A 27,738-nucleotide genomic window follows, 5' to 3' on the forward strand; every position below is an offset into this window, starting at 1 on the left:
AAACTGGAACCAGCGTGCATCCCCTCAAATAGCCAGACCATTTACCTCTCCCTGCATATAGATCAAGTTAGACTTGCTAACAAGCATTTAGCATTGTATGAATAGATCTTTGTCTAGGTCTAGATAGTTTTCAGATAGTTTTCAGAGCTATGGTGTACATTTTCTAGAGGGACTATGCTAGACACTCTGGCATTGTTTCCAGTCTCGGTAGACATTGTAGTTAGTGCCGTGAGTCTAACAGACCTTTCTCTGTGTACGTAGCGTAATCCGTAACAACTAAGTTGATATACTACTCAACAATTGATAGGGGTACTGGAATTTTTTTATCCTGTTACAAAACTAGTTGACAAAATATTATTGAATCATGTCCTGTTTTTGATTAACTTAACATGAAGCCAAACATGGTTCAGTTTTACAGCAGGATTAGATACCATTTGTATGACATCACTTCCAAACAAACGGTCTCATTCAGCGCCTTGCTGGAGACTAGGGCTGGGACAAGTCTAGATTTACTACCCGGGTACCCACCTCACTATTATCCGACCCTACTCAGTACCAGCTGTAGGTCTTACCGTATTACTGTTAAAATATATTTAGATACACCTATAAACCGATCTGGTCATGTATATACTGCAGTTGACTGGTTTTGTCTTTATGCATACATATAAAGTCTGAAGGAATATGTGCATAGTCAGAAAGAAATGTGAACATTGTCACTTACAGTGTAACCATAGAGTTCCAGATAATTTCTGCCATTAAACAATATAATCACGTGACTTACCTGTCCCAGCCCTACTGGAGACTCAGAATATCCTTATCAAAAGTTGAGTGGTATGCATCATTAGATTTAAGCTCGCAGTCCAAGTGTTGGAGACACTTGATGGGACTGCCCATTTCCTGTGTTAAGTCCCACGTTTACTAGTCCTGGCCCACACATGTTTGAAGGCATCCTGGGCTGAAAACTCAAATTGCTTTGAGAGAATCATTTTTATGATAATTATCGAGTAAAGAAAATTCATAATTTTCAGAACAGGGTTATTAATCCTGAGTGAATGTCCTGGTTATTTAAAGGTGGACTGCACACTCCTCAGTTCTATGCAATGTGGAGCTGGATCTTCTCAACACTACTCACAGCAACACTCAGTCACATGTGTGGAAGGGTTTTGTTGGGTTGTCTTGTGTTAGGCACACTTCCTTCATTTTATGGTTTACAGATTTTGGCGAACCAATAGTTTGGGTCGGTCGAAATGTCATATTTTCTTTATAAATATATTTTTTACATTTTATTTGGCCTGAAGTTGTTTGGTTTCGTCAGTTTAGGGGGGAAAACTAAATGTGAATACTGTATAAAGTGTAGGATGTTTAGTGTTTCTATAGCAACATGTACATATTTACTTCTGATGAGACTTGTTTCTGTTTACAGTGGACAGAGAATTCATACAAAGCTTTTAATCAGCTATTCAGAAGGTTGAACATCATTTTTCAAATTGATAAAAATGTGAAGCGGTCAGGCAAATAGGAATAAATTTTGAATGATTTTTATATGATCCAATCCGTAAACCAAAAAATAAACAAGTGATGTCAAGGATCCATGCAGACAAATAATATGAGTTGAGATCTGTTGAATACTTGAAGTTAGGGTATTAAATGTTGCTAATACTGTCACAGTTGTGTTAGAGACATGTTCTCAGAGTACTAAGGAAATATGTGAACATATCTCTGGATGTAGTTAGCCAGGTGTTTCTTTCTTTACTTGTTATCCGAGAACAGTTAACATCCAAAAATCACCATTCCTTAAATGAGAAGAAAAATGGCATTTGTTTTGTGGAGATAAGAAAATATTATTGTGTCATTGCTAATCATCCGCAAACAGCATTAATTGTGTTCATCATCACCTGACATTCCTATTTTGCCTATTCAAATTGGTAATGTAATCTGAAAGTGTCAAGCTTTCTTGGATATATTGCATAATTCAAACATATGAGGAATTTATGATTTTGTTTACAAACATCTTTTTCTTAATGGAGATTATGCTACAGAATATTTGCATTTCAGATAAGATGTTCAATATAACATGTATTAGGTGTTATCACCTTACACAAGAAGTGTCTATACTGCTCCACTTACAATGGGGATATTTCATGCAGGAAAACTGATGGATTTATTATCTTAACTTGACATGAAGCGGAATATGTCCATTCCATGGCAATATTTAAACAATCAGACACATTCAGGGCCCCATTCCACAAGTGAATTTTAGCGCTACGACCATCGTAAATCTGTTTAAGTTTTGGAATTTTGATATTCGTAGCACTAAGATCCCTTTGCGGAATAGGACCCTAGAATCACTGATCTAAAGTTGAGTTGTATCATTTAATAAATGTAACCACATAAGCAGTACTTTTGTGTTAAATAGTGGCATGTACTTACTTTTAGTCAGCATTTCGTATTGTTACCTTGTATTTGAAGAAGTGATACCCAGTATGTATATGGTAGACATGTACCTCTTTCATAATCCATTTATTAGTCAGTGTACATATCTAGCAGGTTCTGCCCATCATCTTACCTGTCATCCAGATGGTCCCATGTATTAACCTGTGCAGCGTCACAATCATTGAACCATGCTAACTCCCAAGTTGTCAACATCTTTTTTTTGCGGACCATTTGTGTCTAATGGCCTGATGAGTTAATGTCTTCGACTTGTTCCATCAAGCAGTCTTAGCACTAGGACGATTCAGAGAAACATTTTGTCATATAGCAGTCGTAGCCGTACAATCACTTTGAAGAGCTGGGCTCAGGGCGCTGTTCTACAAAGCGATGTTAGCGCTCAGACAATCTTTACTTAAAGATTTTATCATCTACTTATGCATACTTACGACAGTCATAGCCAAACGAGACAAAATAAATGTTTATTTTTTCAAGGATTCAATTAGGTTAAATTTCTTAATAATAGAGTAAGTACAAAAATACAAACAAGCATAATTTCAAGTGTACAGTTTTTTGTCTTCCTTTTACTTCACAAATTTAGGGCATCTGCAAATGGAAGGTGATGATTGGTCTGGCCTTTGTAAACTTGCTATGCAGTTAAGCTTTTGTTAAGTATTAGTGTTTGAGATTACAGTTTTGACTTATTTTTAAGCTTCCATAAAAGATTCATTTGTTGAAAGGTTCTTTGAAATTTCATAATTTAACGCACAGTGTTTGTTCAAAATGGTCAAGTTTTGAGCCTTGACGACTGCATTGGACATTGCTAGAACAGAAACTACATTGGTCTATTCCATGGATTTGGACAATATAAGATGGAGTAATGATACATGGACTGTAAACATCGACATCTCTTGGGACATTGTTGAGTTCCAAGCTCAGGGTTAGAAAAGTTGACATCATGCTATCATCAGAGACTCATTTAGCATCACCAATCATTGCCCAAACTACATCAGAGGTATTTTTGTGTATGATGATTGTATGATATGGTGTAGTTTGCGGTAGTCTTATATTCAGAGGAATAAACTTTATAATGCATTTACACAAAAGATTGTTGTTATTATTGTTGACAAGTGTTGACACATTTTACCCTGGTGCTACAGAAGCTGCTAGGTACTTGGGGAGAGGTTACACAACTTTTCAATTTGGCACTGTGTTAATGAATTGGGCTCCATAGATTGAGAGGGGCAAATGGGCTCCACAGATTGGCAGGGGCAAATGGGCTCCACAGATCTGCAGGGGCAAATGGGCTCCGAAGATTGGCAGGGGCAAATGGGCTCCACAGATTGGCAGGGGCAAATGGGCTCAATAGATCTGCAGGGGCAAAAGGGCTCCACAGATTGGCAGGGGCAAATGGGCTCAACAGATCTGCAGGGGCAAATGGGTTCTGAAGATTGGCAGGGGCAAATAGGCTCCACAGATTGGCAGGGGCAAATGGGCTCAATAGATCTGCAGGGGCAAATGGGCTCCATAGATTGGCAGGGGCAAATGGGCTCCACATATCTGCAGGGGCAAATAGGCTCCATAGATTGGCAGGGGCAAATGGGCTCCACAGATTGGCAGGGGCAAATGGGCTCCACAGATTGGCAGGGGCAAATGGGCTCCATTGATTGGCAGGGGCAAATGGGCTCCACAGATTGGCAGGGGCAAATGGGCTCCACAAATTGGCAGGGGCAAATGGGCTCCACAGATTGGCAGGGACAAATGGGCTCCACAGTCTGGCAGGGGCAAATGGGCTCCACAGATTGGCAGGGGCAAATGGGCTCCACAGAGTGGGATGGGCTCCACAGATTGGCAGGGGCAAATGGGCTCCACATATCTGCAGGGGCAAATGGGCTCCACAGATTGACAGGGGCAAATGGGCTCCACAGATTGACAGGGGCAAATGGGCTCCACAGATTGGCAGGGGCAAATGGGCTCCACAGATTGGCAGGCACAAATAGGCTCCACAGATTGGCAGGGGCAAATGGGCTCCACAGATTGGCAGGGGCAAATAGGCTCCACAGATTGGCAGGGGCAAATAGGCTCCACAGATTGGCAGGGGCAAATGGGCTCCACAGAGTGGGATGGGCTCCACAGATTGGCAGGGGCAAATGGGCTCCACAGAGTGGGATGGGCTCCACAGATTGGCAGGGGGAAATGGGCTCCACAGATTGGCAGGGGCAAATAGGCTCCACAGATTGGCAGGGGGAAATAGGCTCCACAGATTGGCAGGGGCAAATGGGCTCCACAGATTGGCAGGGGCAAATGGGCTCCACAGATTGGCAGGGGCAAATGGGCTCCATTGATTGGCAGGCGCAAATGGGCTCCACAGATTGGCAGGCGCAAATGGGCTCCACAGATTGGCAGGGGCAAATGGGCTCCACAGATTGGCAGGGGCAAATGGGCTCCACAAATTGGCAGGGGCAAATGGGCTCCACAGATTGGCAGGGACAAATGGGCTCCACAGTCTGGCAGGGGCAAATGGGCTCCACAGATTGGCAGGGGCAAATGGGCTCCACAGAGTGGGATGGGCTCCACAGATTGGCAGGGGCAAATGGGCTCCACATATCTGCAGGGGCAAATGGGCTCCACAGATTGACAGGGGCAAATGGGCTCCACAGATTGACAGGGGCAAATGGGCTCCACAGATTGGCAGGGGCAAATGGGCTCCACAGATTGGCAGGGGCAAATAGGCTCCACAGATTGGCAGGAGCAAATGGGCTCCACAGATTTGAAGAGGCAGACATCATGAGTGACATTCAACTAGTACTAATCATGGAGAGTGCCTCTGAGGTTAAGTGGTAGAGTATCCACCCAGAAAGCGGAAGGTCGGTGGTTCTATCCCGGGCCACGTCATACTAAAAGACATTAAAAGATGGTACTTGTTGTTACCCTGTCTGGTGCTCGGCATTTACGGGCGAAGACAAGGACTGGTTGGTTCGGAGTCTGTATACTGTGTCTAGTGGAGTATTCATGTTAAACTGTGGCATGGAATCTCAGTGGGCTAGCACTATAAATCGGCATCAGTCCGGACTAGTACAAGCAGTACACACACACACACACATGTGAAGATCAGGGGTAGAATAAGACTTCAGCAACCCATGTTTGTTGTAAAAGGCGACTGCTTGTCATAAGAGGCGACTAACGGAATTGGGTGGTCCGGCTCGCTGACTTTGTTGATGCATGTCATCGTATCCCAATTGCGTGGATGGATGCTCATTTCAATCACTGGATTGTCTGCTTCGGACTCGATTATTTACAGACCGCTGTCATATAGCTGGAATATTGCCTAGTGCGGGGTTAAATAAAAACAAAATGTGCATGCATGTTGCTTAGTGCAATAATGCTGGACATGACATTAAACCCCATTTCACCTCAGCTTCACATGCTTCTGGTACAACAGGTTGCTTATAATATAATACTGCAATACCACAACTAAGAGAGCTTCACTTTCAATATGCAGTGTCACACACTAGCAGTAGCTGAACCCAGTTTTGCATATTATTTTTATCTCAAATATCCCCGAGCTATGCACATTGAGATAAGGGCTTGCATTGCTCAGTATGTCCCGATGAAAGCGTTTCACTGTCTCCATATCTGAAGCAGTCGCCATTTGTTAGATCAGTGTAGTAGTCGTAACTCTTTCTCACTGATGGACCCATGGAGATGCCATGCTTGTCATGAGGCGAATTACGTGATCGGGTGGTTAGGCTCGCCGACTTCGTTAATGCATATCATCGAATCTCAATTGCGTGGATCGATGCCCATGATATCAATCACTGGATTGTCTGGTCCAGACTCGATTATTTACGGACCGCCGTCATATAGCTGGAATATTGCTGAGTGTGGCATTAAACAACAAACAAACAAACAAATCACTGATGGATTCGCTCATCTATACTTGTTGTTCTATGTACTTCAAGTCAGGATGGTCAGGGTGATGTAGTATGGAAAACTGAAATGTTTCTTCCAAACAAGTTTATTGCACAGATGAGACGAACAAGCAATAGGGCTTAGTTAATATTGCAGTCACACAATAAGTCGAGGTAAAGTTGAATCTGCACAGCATTGTCATCATACATCACCAACAACTACTTAGGCAAAAGAACATAAAAAACATCAATAGTTCTCCGAAATTGACTTCAAATAATTAGGCTCTGTAGCTCAACTTAAAGTGTGTAATATTTTCAACATCATACATAAAGTTGTGTACTATTTAAGTGTATATTTGAAGGTAAACATTGATACATAAATTATTATCAGCTATTGATTTTGGATTCGAATCTCATTTCACCCTGATTTTTTAAGGTTTGTGAGCACCTAACCTGTGCTCGTGTGTTTCACCAAACTGGAAAAGGCCTGACACCTGTATCACTTAAGGCTTTCCTCCCACATCAAGCTGACATGGCCTGATATTAATAACATAATATTCAAAGTTCACATAAAACCAAACTCACTCTGGGAAGGGCCATAAACAACTTTCAGTTTTGCCAATCTCACTAAAATCAGATCTTAATTCTCGGTACATAAAGATCTGGGGACATCCCATTAGGGGTCACGTCAGAACAACTTTTCAGACCAATCAGTGCGTCGCTTACCAGATTATGAAAGTGAGAGTCGGAATGTGATTTCTAATCATGCAATCTCGAAAACTTTAACATGGGGTATTCCAAACAATAGTTACGGGTTTAATGACTGAATCCTTACAATCTAGCCATTCCAGGAAGTTTTTTGTTCAGGTTTCAAATTTGTAATCGAGAATTTGTCAAAATATGTTTCGAAGCGTAGTCGCCAATTCAAAACTTGTGCCGTAAAACACGAGAAAGCTGCCTTCTGATTGGTCACTCCAATGGTCAGTCAAAGTTCGCGCAAGGTCGGTCTGAGGTGACCCATAATGGGATGTCCTCAGATCTTTGTTTAGCTGTAGCGAGAACTAAGATCTGATTTTAATGAGATTGCAATTTTGCTGCAGTGGGGTTCATATTTATATCATGATCGGAATTCTGTGAGCATAATAGGGATAATGTGAGCTGTGTTTTGAGACACCATTGCTGGGATAATGTAAAAATCAGCTTTATAACGCCGAGAGTTTCAGAGGAGAATCTAAAAATGTTGAAAACTAGATAAATGTTGGTATGTGAAGGCAGGGACTGTATATCAATATGATTACGTGTCTGGTGAAGGTCAAAGGGCCCAGATGAGTCAGAATCAAAACACAAAAAAGAAATTATGCTCTTCCAACAGCACTTGTGACATTTCATTATTATACATCCAGAAATAGCTGTGTTTTTAGGCAAAAACAGCATTTTCAATATGGCTACCATTTTTAAATAGCTTGGGAATTCTGTGCACAGATTTTAATAGTTTTGTGCCTAGTGATGAGGAAAATGTAAAACAATGGACAACAGGACACATAAAAGATCACTTCATTTTCATTCTGGGGACCTAAAACTAAATTCCTGATTCAAATCTATCACAGAGTAAAACACCCTAAAATATGACATGAGACAGGATGTCTGACCAGTATCCCTCCTTGGACATTCTAGTGCACTCTTTCACTCTGATACATCAAGAGGGGGCACGGGTGGGCCCAGTCGTCTAAGGCGCCACGATTCGCTGGGCACGCCAGAAACCTATGGTTGGTTCAAATCCCGGTTCACCCCAATTATGTTTCTAGGTTTGTCAGCACCATACCTGCGCTCGTGGGTTTCACCGAAGTGGTAAACGTCCGAGACCTGCATCACTTTGGGCTTTCCTCCCACATTAAGCTGATATGCCGTGATATAACTGGAATACTGTTAATAGCGACGTTACACCTCACTCACTCACTGATACATCAAGATCTGAGGGTTTCTCCACAGGAGGTCACCAGTCAGATGTCAGCTTTATATATAATTCTGTTCCATTGTTTTACCATCTCTTTTTGGAAATTTTGATCTTAGCAAAACCAAACCACCACAGAACACAAATTTACCCTCAATGGTGATCCTTGTGTGTGCAGATGCCATGGCCCTCAGAAATGATAGGATATATCCAAAACAAAGTAGCATTTAAGCATCTAGAAACTTCTAGATACAATACTCAGACATGCTTGTCTGAATGCTTTACTCATACCAGAGACCATATACCGATCAGTATATGGTCTCTGCTTGTACTGGGAATTTAGAACCCCCGATGCTGTTTGGAAAGTGAGATGGCCTATGGAGGTGTCCTGGCATCTTCCCGAAGTAGGGTATTGTATTGGAGTAAAACATCTGAAAACATCTTTAGGCTAAAAATAATAATAGTCTTGGTTCTCAGAAACTCCCCGCATCATGATAAAGTCTGAGCACGTTTTGTTTTTGTTTTTTTGTTTTTTTAAAATAAGTCCTTAAAAATTCCGAGTACTTTTTTTTTTCTTTTTTTTTTTTTTAAATAAGTCCTTTAAAATTCCGTCTCTAGAACACCCAAACCCAGGCAGTGAAATGCTACAATATTTACAAATAATGTGATCCAAATAAGGAAAGAATACAAGAAATACATTTATATAGCTTGGCCCTTTCCCAGGTAGATTGTACACAACTGTTTATTTGGTTACATTCTAGCTTAAACAACCAAACTAAAACAAACCATCGCCCACCTGCAACTATATTTTCAAGAGCCATTGCCTGAGAACCAATTTTTTCATATTCTTAAGCCTTACTGAGATTGGAGCACTATGGATTCCTGGTAGGGAGCCCATTAGTGGAATGGTACATGTACCTTCAGTGGATCATTCATGACACTCAGCATTCCACAAGCCATCTTACCACCATACTTTAGTGAGTGAGTGAGTTGGGTTTAACGCTGCTTTTAACAGAATTCCGTATACATCACGGCGTGTCAGCTTAATATGGGAGGAAAGCCCCAAGTGATGCAGGTCTCAGACGTTTACCACTTCGGTGAAACCCACGAGCACCGGTATGGTGCTGACAAATCTAGAAACATAATCGGGGTGAACCGGGATTCGAACCCACAATCATAGGTTTCTGGCATGCCCAAGGGACGGCACCATACTTTAACATAGACTGACAACAGTCATAGCACTAAACACTGTGGTCCCTTGTCAGGTTGATAACTAATAATGTGAATACAATGAAACTTTGTTGGTCCAGATACAGAGGATGGAATTTCCAGACCATCTGGATGAGAACATGCGTAACCAAAGCAACCTTACTCCATACCCATGATCCGTTCATCCAATGTAATGTCTGGATTAACAAGACTTTACTGCTGGAGTAATGTTGTTGATTACAATGTGAATCTGTATGTTTCCCTTGTCTCTGTGCTTTCCCCGACCAGCTGTACTTTACTGCATATATACATCTATCTAAAATGCTGAAATGAATGGTCCTTAACAATCTCTGTAACATCCCCATCTTTGGTTAATCTCTTCTACTCCTACCTTTCATCATCTCCTTCCCCATTCTCTCTTTCCTGCCCCTCCCCATTTTCTCTTTCCCGCCCCTCCCCATTCTCTCTTTCCTGCCCCTCCCCTCCCCATTCTCTTTCCTGCCCCTCCCCATTCTCTCTTTCCTGCCCCTCCCCATTCTCTCTTTCCTGCCCCTCCCCATTCTCTCTTTCCCCGTCTCCCCCAAACCCAAATACCTTCCACTTGTCTCTCACACATACACATGAACACCAAGTAATTAAACTTGCAATGCCAGCAAAAAAATAGACTATGGATTCAGCATTCGAATCAACTCTTCAAAATGATATCTGATATATAAAATTAGTAAACTCAAATATTTTTTACATTTGTATACCTATCCCGCATTACTCTCTAATTCATTTACTGCTGTTTTTTAACAGAAAGAAGAGTGGTGAAAGGTCCATCTGTAAAAGACAGTTGTTCCAACTGTGAGGTAGTACCCTCGCACAGCATGACCCGGAAGAGCTGACGTTACATAAGAGCACATTACTGCTTTGGAACGTAACATCTGAAGACATCATGGGGAGGCAGCACTGCGATGGATTGTTTGTTTGTTGTTAAACGCCGCACTTAGCAATATTCCACCTATATGACGGCGGTCTGTAAATAATCGAGTCTGGACCAGACAATCCAGTGATTGACATCATGAGCATCGATCCACGCAAATGGGATCAATGACATGCATCAGCGAGCCTGACCACCCAATCCCGTTAGTTGCCTCTTGCGACAAGCATAGTCGCCTTTTACAGCAAGCATGGGTTGCTGAAGACCTATTCTACCCCGGATCTTCACGGGTTGCTGTGGAGGGGCACTTAGACTAAGTAATGCAGGATAAGTATACAAAATACTGAATATCACAGGAAAGTGTTAAATATCACGGATTCAAATTTTAAAATTGGCAGATGTAGACCCTGTGTTGCAGATAACATCATATTCACAACACTCAGCGACGTCAGGAATGTATCATTAATAACATATCAAGCTGCACAGAGCTTAGTATTGGCCTGCAATGTCAAGAAGGGCTTGTCTCCACAGCTAAGCTTATGAAATAATTCAACAATGTAACTGGGCAGTCAGACAAGTTGCAACATGCCTCCATCACCTGTCAATACATACCATTTTGTATTAACTAGTAGAGTTTCATGCACATCTATTGTTAAACAAGAGGAAAGCCGCCTTTTGTAATCTTTCTGTTCTTGAAATTGACTGTATATCAGTCGGGGACACATTCCTTAAAATTTCATAAAGAGGTAATAGCTGATGGAACCCGGTCAGGAATAATTGAAATCAAGTGGGTTAGTAGTAGAATAATGGGGACATGATGCCATCATGCAGAAAATCATATCTTACACCAACAACGAAGTTTTTCAAGAGGGGTAGGTTTAAATATCACATTGATAATTTAATATAGCAATCAACATGTAGTGTTTCATTTCGTTGTTGGTTCTTTTTTAACTAGGATCACCAGTTTCTGCTAGACAGAAACAAAAAGCAACTTGAAGATGACTAGTGTTGTAGTGAAAGCCAAGGGTTGAGATGGAGACAAGCCCATCTTCAAGTGAGGGCGTGGTCCCTTTTGATTAATGCCCATGCCCCGCATGACATGGCTGTCTGACACACTTGCAGGGGTGGAGTGTCTAGAGCCACAAGTAATGGCAGCTTCAGGTCTGGACTGCTGTACTGGTTGTGCTCACTGCTGGGGACGTCTGGGAGTCAACACGAGATCGGAGCTTCTCAACCTCTGGGCACAGCTCCATCATAAACACTTCAATGATGTTCTGTAAAGACAACATACATTAACATCACAGCTCCTTCATAAACACTTCAATGATGTTCTGCAAACACAACACACACATTAACATCACAGCTCCATCATAAACACTTCAATGATGTTCTGTAAACACAACACACACATTAACATCACAGCTCCTTCATAAACACTTCAATGATGTTCTGTAAACACAACACACACATTAACATCACAGCTCCTTCATTAACACTTCAATGATGTTCTGCAAACACAACACACACATTAACATCACAGCTCCATAAACACTTCAATGATGTTCTGTAAACACAACACACATTAACATCACAGCTCCTTCATAAACACTTCAATGATGTTCTGTAATCACAACATACATTAACATCACAGCTCCTTCATAAACACTTCAATGATGTTCTGTAAACACAACATACATTAACATCACAGCTCCTTCATAAATACTTCAATGATGTTCTGTAAACACAACACACATTAACATCACAGCTCCTTCATAAACACTTCAATGATGTTCTGCAAACACAACACACACATTAACATCACAGCTCCTTCATAAACACTTCAATGATGTTCTGCAAACACAACACACACATTAACATCACAGCTCCATCATAAACACTTCAATGATGTTCTGTAAACACAACACACATTAACATCACAGCTCCATCATAAACACTTCAATGATGTTCTGTAAACACAACACACACATTAACATCACAGCTCCATCATAAACACTTCAATGATGTTCTGTAAACACAACACACATTAACATCACAGCTCCATCATAAACACTTCAATGATGTTCTGTAATCACAACATACATTAACATCACAGCTCCTTCATAAACACTTCAATGATGTTCTGTAAACACAACACACATTAACATCACAGCTCCTTCATAAACACTTCAATGATGTTCTGTAAACACAACACACACATTAACATCACAGCTCCTTCATAAACACTTCAATGATGTTCTGTAAACACAACACACATTAACATCACAGCTCCTTCATAAACACTTCAATGATGTTCTGTAAACACAACACACACATTAACATCACAGCTCCTTCATAAACACTTCAATGATGTTCTGTAAACACAACACACACATTAACATCACAGCTCCTTCATAAACACTTCAATGATGTTCTGTAAACACAACACACACATTAACATCACAGCTCCTTCATAAACACTTCAATGATGTTCTGTAAACACAACACACACATTAACATCACAGCTCCTTCATAAACACTTCAATGATGTTCTGTAAACACAACACACACATTAACATCACAGCTCCTTCATAAACACTTCAATGATGTTCTGCAAACACAACACACACATTAACATCACAGCTCCATCATAAACACTTCAATGATGTTCTGTAAACACAACACACATTAACATCACAGCTCCTTCATAAACACTTCAATGATGTTCTGCAAACACAACACACACATTAACATCACAGCTCCATCATAAACACTTCAATGATGTTCTGCAAACACAACACACATTAACATCACAGCTCCTTCATAAACACTTCAATGATGTTCTGTAAACACAACACACACATTAACATCACAGCTCCATCATAAACACTTCAATGATGTTCTGTAAACACAACACACACATTAACATCACAGCTCCTTCATAAACACTTCAATGATGTTCTGCAAACACAACACACACATTAACATCACAGCTCCTTCATAAACACTTCAATGATGTTCTGTAAACACAACACACATTAACATCACAGCTCCTTCATAAACACTTCAATGATGTTCTGCAAACACAACACACACATTAACATCACAGCTCCTTCATAAACACTTCAATGATGTTCTGTAAACACAACACACATTAACATCACAGCTCCTTCATAAACACTTCAATGATGTTCTGTAAACACAACACACACATTAACATCACAGCTCCATCATAAACACTTCAATGATGTTCTGTAAACACAACACACACATTAACATCACAGCTCCATCATAAACACTTCAATGATGTTCTGCAAACACAACACACACATTAACATCCCAGCTCCATCATAAACACTTCAATGATGTTCTGTAAACACAACACACACATTAACATCCCAGCTCCATCATAAACACTTCAATGATGTTCTGTAAACACAACACACACATTAACATCACAGCTCCATCATAAACACTTCAATGATGTTCTGTAAACATAACACACATTAACATCACAGCTCCTTCATAAACACTTCAATGATGTTCTGCAAACACAACACACACATTAACATCACAGCTCCTTCATAAACACTTCAATGATGTTCTGCAAACACAACACACACATTAACATCACAGCTCCTTCATAAACACTTCAATGATGTTCTGCAAACACAACACACACATTAACATCACAGCTCCTTCATAAACACTTCAATGATGTTCTGCAAACACAACACACACATTAACATCACAGCTCCTTCATAAACACTTCAATGATGTTCTGTAAACACAACACACATTAACATTACAGCTCCTTCATAAACACTTCAATGATGTTCTGTAAACACAACACACACATTAACATCACAGCTCCATCATAAACACTTCAATGATGTTCTGTAAACACAACACACATTAACATCCCAGCTCCATCATAAACACTTCAATGATGTTCTGTAAACACAACACACACATTAACATCACAGCTCCATCATAAACACTTCAATGATGTTCTGCAAACACAACACACACATTAACATCCCAGCTCCATCATAAACACTTCAATGATGTTCTGTAAACACAACACACATTAACATCACAGCTCCTTCATAAACACTTCAATGATGTTCTGTAAACACAACACACACATTAACATCACAGCTCCATCATAAACACTTCAATGATGTTCTGTAAACACAACACACACATTAACATCACAGCTCCTTCATAAACACTTCAATGATGTTCTGTAAACACAACACACACATTAACATCACAGCTCCATCATAAACACTTCAATGATGTTCTGTAAACACAACACACACATTAACATCACAGCTCCTTCATAAACACTTCAATGATGTTCTGCAAACACAACACACATTAACATCACAGCTCCTTCATAAACACTTCAATGATGTTCTGTAAACACAACACACACATTAACATCACAGCTCCTTCATAAACACTTCAATGATGTTCTGTAAACACAACACACATTAACATCACAGCTCCTTCATAAACACTTCAATGATGTTCTGCAAACACAACACACACATTAACATCACAGCTCCATCATAAACACTTCAATGATGTTCTGTAAACATAACACACATTAACATCACAGCTCCTTCATAAACACTTCAATGATGTTCTGTAAACACAACACACACATTAACATCCCAGCTCCATCATAAACACTTCAATGATGTTCTGTAAACATAACACACATTAACATCACAGCTCCTTCATAAACACTTCAATGATGTTCTGTAAACACAACACACACATTAACATCCCAGCTCCATCATAAACACTTCAATGATGTTCTGTAAACATAACACACATTAACATCACAGCTCCATCATAAACACTTCAATGATGTTCTGCAAACACAACACACACATTAACATCACAGCTCCATCATAAACACTTCAATGATGTTCTGCAAACACAACACACACATTAACATCACAGCTCCTTCATAAACACTTCAATGATGTTCTGCAAACACAACACACACATTAACATCACAGCTCCTTCATAAACACTTCAATGATGTTCTGCAAACACAACACACACATTAACATCACAGCTCCTTCATAAACACTTCAATGATGTTCTGTAAACACAACACACACATTAACATCACAGCTCCTTCATAAACACTTCAATGATGTTCTGCAAACACAACACACACATTAACATCACAGCTCCTTCATAAACACTTCAATGATGTTCTGCAAACACAACACACACATTAACATCACAGCTCCATCATAAACACTTCAATGATGTTCTGTAAACACAACACACATTAACATCACAGCTCCTTCATAAACACTTCAATGATGTTCTGTAAACACAACACACACATTAACATCACAGCTCCATCATAAACACTTCAATGATGTTCTGTAAACACAACACACACATTAACATCACAGCTCCATCATAAACACTTCAATGATGTTCTGCAAACACAACACACACATTAACATCCCAGCTCCATCATAAACACTTCAATGATGTTCTGTAAACACAACACACATTAACATCACAGCTCCTTCATAAACACTTCAATGATGTTCTGTAAACACAACACACACATTAACATCACAGCTCCTTCATAAACACTTCAATGATGTTCTGTAAACACAACACACATTAACATCACAGCTCCTTCATAAACACTTCAATGATGTTCTGCAAACACAACACACACATTAACATCACAGCTCCTTCATAAACACTTCAATGATGTTCTGTAAACATAACACACATTAACATCACAGCTCCTTCATAAACACTTCAATGATGTTCTGTAAACACAACACACATTAACATCACAGCTCCTTCATAAACACTTCAATGATGTTCTGTAAACACAACACACACATTAACATCCCAGCTCCATCATAAACACTTCAATGATGTTCTGTAAACATAACACACATTAACATCACAGCTCCTTCATAAACACTTCAATGATGTTCTGCAAACACAACACACACATTAACATCCCAGCTCCATCATAAACACTTCAATGATGTTCTGTAAACACAACACACACATTAACATCACAGCTCCATCATAAACACTTCAATGATGTTCTGCAAACACAACACACACATTAACATCCCAGCTCCATCATAAACACTTCAATGATGTTCTGTAAACACAACACACATTAACATCACAGCTCCTTCATAAACACTTCAATGATGTTCTGTAATCACAACATACATTAACATCACAGCTCCTTCATAAACACTTCAATGATGTTCTGTAAACATAACACACATTAACATCACAGCTCCTTCATAAACACTTCAATGATGTTCTGCAAACACAACACACACATTAACATCACAGCTCCTTCATAAACACTTCAATGATGTTCTGCAAACACAACACACACATTAACATCACAGCTCCTTCATAAACACTTCAATGATGTTCTGCAAACACAACACACACATTAACATCACAGCTCCTTCATAAACACTTCAATGATGTTCTGCAAACACAACACACACATTAACATCACAGCTCCTTCATAAACACTTCAATGATGTTCTGCAAACACAACACACACATTAACATCCCAGCTCCATCATAAACACTTCAATGATGTTCTGTAAACATAACACACATTAACATCACAGCTCCTTCATAAACACTTCAATGATGTTCTGCAAACACAACACACACATTAACATCACAGCTCCATCATAAACACTTCAATGATGTTCTGCAAACACAACACACACATTAACATCACAGCTCCTTCATAAACACTTCAATGATGTTCTGTAAACACAACACACACATTAACATCCCAGCTCCATCATAAACACTTCAATGATGTTCTGTAAACATAACACACATTAACATCACAGCTCCTTCATAAACACTTCAATGATGTTCTGCAAACACAACACACACATTAACATCACAGCTCCATCATAAACACTTCAATGATGTTCTGTAAACACAACACACACATTAACATCACAGCTCCATCATAAACACTTCAATGATGTTCTGTAAACACAACACACATTAACATCACAGCTCCATCATAAACACTTCAATGATGTTCTGTAAACACAACACACACATTAACATCACAGCTCCATCATAAACACTTCAATGATGTTCTGCAAACACAACACACACATTAACATCACAGCTCCTTCATAAACACTTCAATGATGTTCTGTAAACACAACACACATTAACATCACAGCTCCTTCATAAACACTTCAATGATGTTCTGTAAACACAACACACACATTAACATCACAGCTCCTTCATAAACACTTCAATGATGTTCTGCAAACACAACACACACATTAACATCACAGCTCCTTCATAAACACTTCAATGATGTTCTGTAAACACAACACACATTAACATCACAGCTCCTTCATAAACACTTCAATGATGTTCTGTAAACACAACACACACATTAACATCACAGCTCCTTCATAAACACTTCAATGATGTTCTGTAAACACAACACACATTAACATCACAGCTCCTTCATAAACACTTCAATGATGTTCTGTAAACACAACACACACATTAACATCACAGCTCCTTCATAAACACTTCAATGATGTTCTGCAAACACAACACACACATTAACATCACAGCTCCTTCATAAACACTTCAATGATGTTCTGTAAACACAACACACACATTAACATCACAGCTCCATCATAAACACTTCAATGATGTTCTGTAAACACAACACACACATTAACATCACAGCTCCATCATAAACACTTCAATGATGTTCTGTAAACACAACACACACATTAACATCACAGCTCCTTCATAAACACTTCAATGATGTTCTGTAAACACAACACACACATTAACATCACAGCTCCTTCATAAACACTTCAATGATGTTCTGCAAACACAACACACACATTAACATCACAGCTCCTTCATAAACACTTCAATGATGTTCTGCAAACACAACACACACATTAACATCACAGCTCCTTCATAAACACTTCAATGATGTTCTGTAAACACAACACACACATTAACATCACAGCTCCATCATAAACACTTCAATGATGTTCTGTAAACACAACACACACATTAACATCACAGCTCCTTCATAAACACTTCAATGATGTTCTGTAAACACAACACACACATTAACATCACAGCTCCTTCATAAACACTTCAATGATGTTCTGCAAACACAACACACACATTAACATCACAGCTCCTTCATAAACACTTCAATGATGTTCTGTAAACACAACACACACATTAACATCACAGCTCCTTCATAAACACTTCAATGATGTTCTGTAAACACAACACACATTAACATCACAGCTCCTTCATAAACACTTCAATGATGTTCTGTAAACACAACACACACATTAACATCACAGCTCCTTCATAAACACTTCAATGATGTTCTGTAAACACAACACACACATTAACATCACAGCTCCTTCATAAACACTTCAATGATGTTCTGTAAACACAACACACATTAACATCACAGCTCCTTCATAAACACTTCAATGATGTTCTGCAAACACAACACACACATTAACATCACAGCTCCTTCATAAACACTTCAATGATGTTCTGCAAACACAACACACATTAACATCACAGCTCCTTCATAAACACTTCAATGATGTTCTGTAAACACAACACACATAAACATCACAGCTCCATCATAAACACTTCAATGATGTTCTGCAAACACAACACACACATTAACATCACAGCTCCTTCATAAATACTTCAATGATGTTCTGTAAACACAACACACATTAACATCACAGCTCCATTAAAAACACTTCAATGATGTTCTGTAAACACAACATACATTAACATCACAGCTCCTTCATAAACACTTCAATGATGTTCTGCAAACACAACATACATTAACATAAGAGCTCCTTCATAAACACTTCAATGATGTTCTGCAAACACAACACACACATTAACATCACAGCTCCTTCATAAACACTTCAATGATGTTCTGTAAACACAACATACATTAACATCACAGCTCCTTCATAAACACTTCAATGATGTTCTGCAAACACAACACACACATTAACATCACAGCTCCTTCATAAACACTTCAATGATGTTCTGCAAACACAACACACACATTAACATCACAGCTCCTTCATAAACACTTCAATGATGTTCTGCAAACACAACACACACATTAACATCACAGCTCCTTCATTAACACTTCAATGATGTTCTGCAAACACAACACACACATTAACATCACAGCTCCTTCATAAACACTTCAATGATGTTCTGTAATCACAACATACATTAACATCACAGCTCCTTCATAAACACTTCAATAATGTTCTGCAAACACAACATACATTAACATCACAGCTCCTTCATAAACACTTCAATGATGTTCTGCAAACACAACACACACATTAACATCACAGCTCCTTCATAAACACTTCAATGATGTTCTGTAAACACAACATACATTAACATCACAGCTCCTTCATTAACACTTCAATGATGTTCTGCAAACACAACACACACATTAACATCACAGCTCCTTCATAAACACTTCAATGATGTTCTGCAAACACAACACACACATTAACATCACAGCTCCTTCATAAACACTTCAATGATGTTCTGCAAACACAACACACACATTAACATCACAGCTCCTTCATAAACACTTCAATGATGTTCTGCAAACACAACACACACATTAACATCACAGCTCCTTCATAAACACTTCAATGATGTTCTGCAAACACAACACACACATTAACATCACAGCTCCTTCATTAACACTTCAATGATGTTCTGCAAACACAACACACACATTAACATCACAGCTCCTTCATAAACACTTCAATGATGTTCTGTAATCACAACATACATTAACATCACAGCTCCTTCATAAACACTTCAATAATGTTCTGCAAACACAACATACATTAACATCACAGCTCCTTCATAAACACTTCAATGATGTTCTGCAAACACAACACACACATTAACATCACAGCTCCTTCATAAACACTTCAATGATGTTCTGTAAACACAACATACATTAACATCACAGCTCCTTCATAAACACTTCAATGATGTTCTGCAAACACAACACACACATTAACATCACAGCTCCTTCATAAACACTTCAATGATGTTCTGCAAACACAACACACACATTAACATCACAGCTCCTTCATTAACACTTCAATGATGTTCTGCAAACACAACACACACATTAACATCACAGCTCCTTCATAAACACTTCAATGATGTTCTGTAATCACAACATACATTAACATCACAGCTCCTTCATAAACACTTCAATAATGTTCTGCAAACACAACATACATTAACATCACAGCTCCTTCATAAACACTTCAATGATGTTCTGCAAACACAACACACACATTAACATCACAGCTCCTTCATAAACACTTCAATGATGTTCTGTAAACACAACATACATTAACATCACAGCTCCTTCATTAACACTTCAATGATGTTCTGCAAACACAACACACACATTAACATCACAGCTCCTTCATAAACACTTCAATGATGTTCTGCAAACACAACACACACATTAACATCACAGCTCCTTCATAAACACTTCAATGATGTTCTGCAAACACAACACACACATTAACATCACAGCTCCTTCATAAACACTTCAATGATGTTCTGCAAACACAACACACACATTAACATCACAGCTCCTTCATAAACACTTCAATGATGTTCTGCAAACACAACACACACATTAACATCACAGCTCCTTCATTAACACTTCAATGATGTTCTGCAAACACAACACACACATTAACATCACAGCTCCTTCATAAACACTTCAATGATGTTCTGTAATCACAACATACATTAACATCACAGCTCCTTCATAAACACTTCAATAATGTTCTGCAAACACAACATACATTAACATCACAGCTCCTTCATAAACACTTCAATGATGTTCTGCAAACACAACACACACATTAACATCACAGCTCCTTCATAAACACTTCAATGATGTTCTGTAAACACAACATACATTAACATCACAGCTCCTTCATAAACACTTCAATGATGTTCTGCAAACACAACACACACATTAACATCACAGCTCCTTCATAAACACTTCAATGATGTTCTGCAAACACAACACACACATTAACATCACAGCTCCTTCATAAACACTTCAATGATGTTCTGCAAACACATCGGGGGCACAGTTGCATCCCTTTGGCACCCAAGAAACATTATTGATTGTGGGTTCAAATCTCGTTCACCCCAATTATGTTTCTAGGTTTGTCAGCACCATAACCGTGCTCGTGGGTTTCACCAAGGTGGTAAACGTGTAAGACCTGCATCGCTTGTGGCTTTCCTCCCACATTAAGCTGACATGCCGTGATATAACTGGAATACTGTTAAAAGCAGCATTAAACACAACTCACTCACTCTGCATACACATCACACACATTAACATCATAGCTCCATCATAAACAGTTCTGGAAACAGGCATGGACATCATGATACTTCATTGCACAGTGGAATGGCATTAAAATGATATAGGACAACAGGTTATTGATAAGTTCTGATCCTCACACAGAAAGACATGAGCTAAAAATATTCAAATAATCTACACAATCAACCATGTCATGAGCCTGACTACCGGATCCATTTAGTCACGTTTTACAACCAACAAAGGTTGCTTGGGACCACTTCTACCCGGGGATCCCCACAGGATGAGAATCCTAATATGGCGGGATGAAATAATAATTCTGTCATGGGATGGAACCAGTGTCTGAAATAACAGCCTGCCCGCCTGCCCGCCTGCCCGCCTGCCCGACAGCCCCCCCTGCCCGCCTGCCCAACTGCCCCCTTGCCCGCCTGTCCGCCTGCCCGCCTGCCCGCCTGCCCGCCTGCCCCCTTGCCCGCCTGCCCGCCTGCCCACCTGTCCGCCTGCCCGCCTGCCCGCCTGTCCGCCTGTCCGCCTGCCCGCCTGCCCGCCTGCCCGCCTGCCCGCCTGTCCGCCTGCCCGCCTGCCCGCCTGTCCGCCTGTCCGCCTGCCCGCCTGCCCGCCTGCCCCCTTGCCCGCCTGCCCGCCTGCCCGCCTGCCCGCCTGCCCGCCTGCCTGACTGCCCAACAGAACCCCTGCCCGCCTGCCTGCCTGCCCACCTGCCCGCCTGCCCATGGCTGGTAACTTTTCTGTTGGGCTGCATGAAATTTGTTCCACCTGCCCGACTGTCTGGCAATTAATTTTAGGACTACTTATATATTCAGTTTTATTGTAATTCCTCTTAGATTCTCTGGTAATTGTTTACATTATTTCAAATGAATCATGTCTCTGATGTTTGTGTTTTTTTATCATTCATAATACCTGAATGTGGGCAGGTAACTTTGAAGGCAACACTTATGTCACCTGCCCAACTGTCTTTTTGGGTTTTAAAATTATTTCAAACACTGGATGGAGCAGCACAAGAAGACCTGACAACTCACGTAGAAGAGCTGCTTGTTGAGCCGAACATCCTGGAGAGCCTCAAACATCTTGATGGTTCCACGTCTCGCGTTGTCCTCCCCTACCAGGTTCTTCAGGGCATCTGCCAACAATGTGTGTGGAAAACTTAGCAGACAGAAACTACATGAGTCTAGGGGTGTCCATCTGCCCGAGGCAAGAGAGTTAACTGACTTTAAAAGTCCAGTTTCCACCCTTGCCGAACTAGGCTGGTATTATGGAGTTACATTTTGGCTGGACTAACGAGTCTGTGCATAGTCCAATCAAAATCGTGCACCGAAATCGAAATCCGGTTTGTAAACTGTCGTGCAGATTTCGGTCGATTGCAGGATTTGCAAAACATGTGCACCGCAAACTCGTTGTCAGCAGATATTTTCCAAATCTTTTCATGTTTTTAATCAAGGTGCTCGCGTGATTTGATGCATTTTGCGATGTTAAACCCGTTCCATCACAATATAGATATTGATTATCGATCAGATCGTCTTGACCGGGCGCCACCATTTTGTGTGAAGCAAACGCAAGTGATACGAGAGGTGAAATCTGATTGGTCCATAGGAGAGGCTTAGAAGCGACATAACTGGTAATAGCCACTGGAGGCGCTACTATCGAGCCCAGTAATTCCAGCCTAGTTCAGCAAGGGTGGAAACTGGACTTTTATAGTCAGTTAACTCTCTTGCATCGGGAAGATGTAGGGCGGTGGGGTAGCCTAGAAGTTGCCCCTCATGCTGAAAGCCCGGGTTAAATTCCCCACATGGGTATAACGTGTGAAGCTAATTTTTGGCATCCCCCGCCATGATATTACTGGAATATTGCTCACTCACTCACTCACTCCGGAATAATGATTAAGATGACTCTAAAATAAATGGGCAACACAGCAATAGTCTAGTAAATAACATAAACAATTGAGTCTGGACCAGGCATCCAGACAGTAAGTACGAGCACCAGTCCAAACCATCAGGGATAACGACACAATCAGCTAAGTCCCCGGACCACTGGATGCAGTTTAGTTGCTTATTACGACAAGCATGGCATACTTGGGACTTATTCTGGCTGGGAGTCCACAAAGTGCCCCACCCTCCCTCACCTGGAATGTTCTCCAGTATCTTCTGCTTGGCCTCCACACGCGTGGTGAGTTTCTCATCATCAGTACGTGGTGCAGGAGCCTCCACAAGCTCTCCCTCCAGCCACATGGAGTCCTTGAATGTGTTCAAGTAGTAGATAACCATGGACTCGGAGAACACCCAGTCTACAGTCTCTCGCAGCTGCCTGGAACACACAGATGCTATCATTAGGATACTCCGCCCTGTTTCATGAGCCTTCTCGAACTTTCATCTTTCCTTAAAATATATCTGATTTATGAAAAAAGCCCCGTTAAACCGACATGGTTGGTTGCATATGATTATGTTGGATTAACGAGTATGTCAGATAAACGAAATTAAGTAGGATCAAAGTTCGTGATCGAAAATCGGACAACTACACGTTACATAACTATACAAACACGTAATAAAAAAATATAAATGAAATATTCAACTTGTTATGTTACATTGTTAATGGAATATGTTTTCTAATCATGCAACCTCTAAAGCTCAACACAAAACAACTGTTACCGGCTGTATGACTGATTCAAAATACTTTAAATAGCATAGTCTGGAATGGAAGTTGCAAGTTTGAAACTGGTAGAGCAAAGCTTAAGAAAGCTGCTTTCTAAGTGGCTAATGTTGACTTCCTGTTAATCATTTCATTGGTCGGTCATAGTTCGCGAAAGGTTGTTCTGACGTGAGCCTGTTCTGTATGTATTACCTGTTAATGGATGTGCCAACTCAAGGTGGCTGAGCGTGTTCTGTAGGTATTACCTGTTAATGGATCTGCCAACTCAAGGTGGCTGAGCGTGTTCTGTAGGTATTACCTGTTAATGGATCTGCCAACTCAAGGTGGCTGAGCGTGTTCTGTAGGTATTACCTGTTAATGGATCTGCCAACTCAAGGTGGCTGAGCGTGTTCTGTAGGTATTACCTGTTAATGGATCTGCCAACTCAAGGTGGCTGAGCGTGTGCTGTAGGTATTACCTGTTAATGGATCTGCCAACTCAAGGTGGCTGAGCGTGTTCTGTAGGTATTACCTGTTAATGGATCTGCCAACTCAAGGTGGCTGAGCGTGTTCTGTAGGTATTACCTGTTAATGGATCTGCCAAAAGATATTTCAACAAATGAAATGAAGGACTTCCTCAGCCACTTGAACATCCCCCTCAATTCAAACACCTCGTTCATCAGGCGGTAGATGGGCTTGGCGATGGAGTCGCGGCTGTGATCCTCCTTAGTGCTGCAGCAGAGGCACATCAACATGGCAGTTACAACCTAAATTAGAAGCTTTGAGCACTCATTTTGTACACATCTTTTCAGATTATGGACATGTAGCAGGGCGTGGAGTCATCCCACAGATGACATCCTTACCTTGTCAGCCTGCTGACGGGGTTAACCTCTTTGGTCATATGGACAAGGCGTCCGACTTCTTATCAGAAGGTCTGTAGTTCATGGGACTCGGAAATTTTATGGCCGCTACATTGGCGCCCAACGTGGGGCTGAGCACATTCATATTAAATTTGAGCAAAATAAGCCTCAGTACCCTACTATTCAGCCTGGGACGTGCCTTCTGTTGACGGGGGAGTATGTAGCAGGGCATGGAATCATCCCACAGATGACATCCTTACCTTGTCATCTTGCTGACGGGATTAACCTATTTGGTCATATGGACAAGGCGTCCGACTTCTGATCAGAAGGTCCGTGGTTCGAATCCCATCACGGGACTCGGAAATTTTATGGCCGCTACAGACAGATAACACAGATAGGACATTGTCCAATTTGTTGAAACCCAAGAGCACGGGAATTGTGCGGGAATGGTCTCAAACAGGATAAATTAGAGTTTCAAACCCATGATCTGCATATCCTGGCATGGCAAGGGGGTCTTCTCTGCACAGTTATTTTGTATTACACATTTTGAGCAAGGATAGTCAAACACATGCAAATATGTTGCAAACTGAATACAGTCTGTCCCATAAACCTTTGTGACGACAAGCCTGATCATGGCTCTTACCATAATGTTCTGTAATTTAGTGTAAATACAAGGACTTTTATCAGGTGAGCTTACTAAACCAAACAGATATTTACAAGACTTGGGCTTCAGACTAGTGTCTGAAGTTGCAGACTGTGTGTTGGGTGGATAACACTGCTGACAGTGTCGTGGAGGTTATTCACTTCAGTACTGCTGCATAATATCCAGATGCTCTGTAGCTCACCTGCTTCTTTGCAGATTTGTAACATTCCATTTAGTTTGAACAAAGCACTACACTTTTTGACGTTCGAATAGATACCTCTCATCCCCGAGAAACAGAAACTCATCATCACTATTGTGGGCATCTGATGACCGGATGTTTGGCAGGCTGGAAGTGGAAGCATTGTGTCAGTGAGATTAAAGAAAGCGTCATGTATTAACGTAGATTCAAATAAAAGATGGAGAAAAATAATATCGTTTTAGAAACATTAACAACTTGACTTTGTGTAAAATACAGTGTCGACAAAGTGTATAAATCATTTCAATCAATTTATGCTTAATCACTACAAGAACAAGAATGAATGGCCCTTTGGTTACCGAATGTCTCAGTGAACAACAAAGAAATGAGGACCAAGCAAAAAAATAAGACCAAAGGTTCTCAGGCAATGAGTTTTGAAAATATAAAGTAGATGGATGGTGGTAGTATTTATTGCTCCCTACATAAACAAGCATACAAACACGAGATGCACAGTAAAGCAGTGCGCATGTAAAGGGAAGTAACTGCATGCTATATTGGATTGCATTGTTTTTAAGTATTAGCATTTTTATTTTTTATAAATGGAAATAAAAACAAAAAGTGGGGCAGACTTTCTGATGATGCAGGTGGTGCCTGAGAACCAAGACTATTAATTATTTTAGCCCTATATGGTCAAATCATAAATGTTCGACCTTTTAATGAGAGTGGCCAGTGAGAACTTGCTCTTCTTCTGTGTGGAGGGGATCAGCAGACACTCGGGTGAGGGAGTGAGGAAGGCATACAGAGCCTCACTCTGGGTCATACGCTCATCCTTCATCACTTCCTGTAACCAGGGGAGATAACTCTTATATCCATTAGAGCTTAACATCCTAACAACATTCCTTTAAGTGAGTTAGTATGGTTTTACACCACTTTTAGCAATATTCCTGCAATATCACGGCGGGGAACTCCAGAAATGGGCTTCACACATTGTACCCATGTCAGGAAGCAAACACGGGTCTGCGGCTCGACAAGCAAAGGCTTTAACCACTAGGCTACCCCACATTCCTTTAAGGATAAGCAGACTTATATATCTTGTGTCATAATTGAGTTAATTATTTATTTGTTTGTTTTTGATTAATGCCACACTCAGCGATATTCCAACTGTGACAGTTCACATATGTCAACTCATCTAATCTTAATTGCTGTCTCCTCCTAACCTTGAACGATGTTACCTCCTGACCTTGAATACACTCTCTTCCTGACCTTGAACATAGATCTTTCATAACCTTGAATAATGTAACCTCCTGACCTTGAATACACTCTCTTCCTGACCTTGAACATAGATCTTTCATAACCTTGAATATTGTTACCTCCTGACCTTGAACATAGATCTTTCATAACCTTGAATAATGTTACCTCCTGACCTTGAATACACTCTCTTCCTGACCTTGAACATAGATCTTTCATAACCTTGAATTATGTT

General features: G+C 40.4%; 2 protein-coding genes across 3 annotated transcripts in view; one reads left to right on the plus strand and one right to left on the minus strand.

Moving 5' to 3' along the window:
• Positions 1-3,675: 3,675 nt before the first annotated feature.
• LOC139451069 (collagen alpha chain-like) lies at positions 3,676-5,271 on the plus strand. Its single transcript, XM_071232868.1, has one exon. It carries the CDS (start codon positions 3,676-3,678, stop codon positions 5,269-5,271), a length of 1,596 nt encoding a protein of 531 aa, XP_071088969.1.
• Positions 5,272-10,058: 4,787 nt separating this feature from the next.
• LOC139449513 (sorting nexin-25-like) overlaps positions 10,059-27,738 on the minus strand; it is a 42,847-nt gene continuing 25,167 nt past the window's right edge. For both annotated transcript variants that reach the window (XM_071230939.1, XM_071230938.1), the window contains 6 exons: positions 26,966-27,096; positions 26,337-26,405; positions 25,142-25,288; positions 24,055-24,236; positions 22,955-23,055; positions 10,059-11,694 (listed from right to left, as the gene is read on the minus strand). In XM_071230939.1, the coding sequence (XP_071087040.1) occupies positions 11,578-11,694; positions 22,955-23,055; positions 24,055-24,236; positions 25,142-25,288; positions 26,337-26,405; positions 26,966-27,096 (747 nt within the window). In that variant the 3' untranslated portion in view covers positions 10,059-11,577. The remainder of the gene's footprint in view (positions 11,695-22,954; positions 23,056-24,054; positions 24,237-25,141; positions 25,289-26,336; positions 26,406-26,965; positions 27,097-27,738) is intronic.

This window comes from Haliotis cracherodii, unplaced genomic scaffold, assembly GCF_022045235.1.
Source record: "Haliotis cracherodii isolate W230 unplaced genomic scaffold, xgHalCrac1.p SCAF_8, whole genome shotgun sequence".
In the NCBI taxonomy this organism is placed as follows: domain Eukaryota; kingdom Metazoa; phylum Mollusca; class Gastropoda; order Lepetellida; family Haliotidae; genus Haliotis; species Haliotis cracherodii.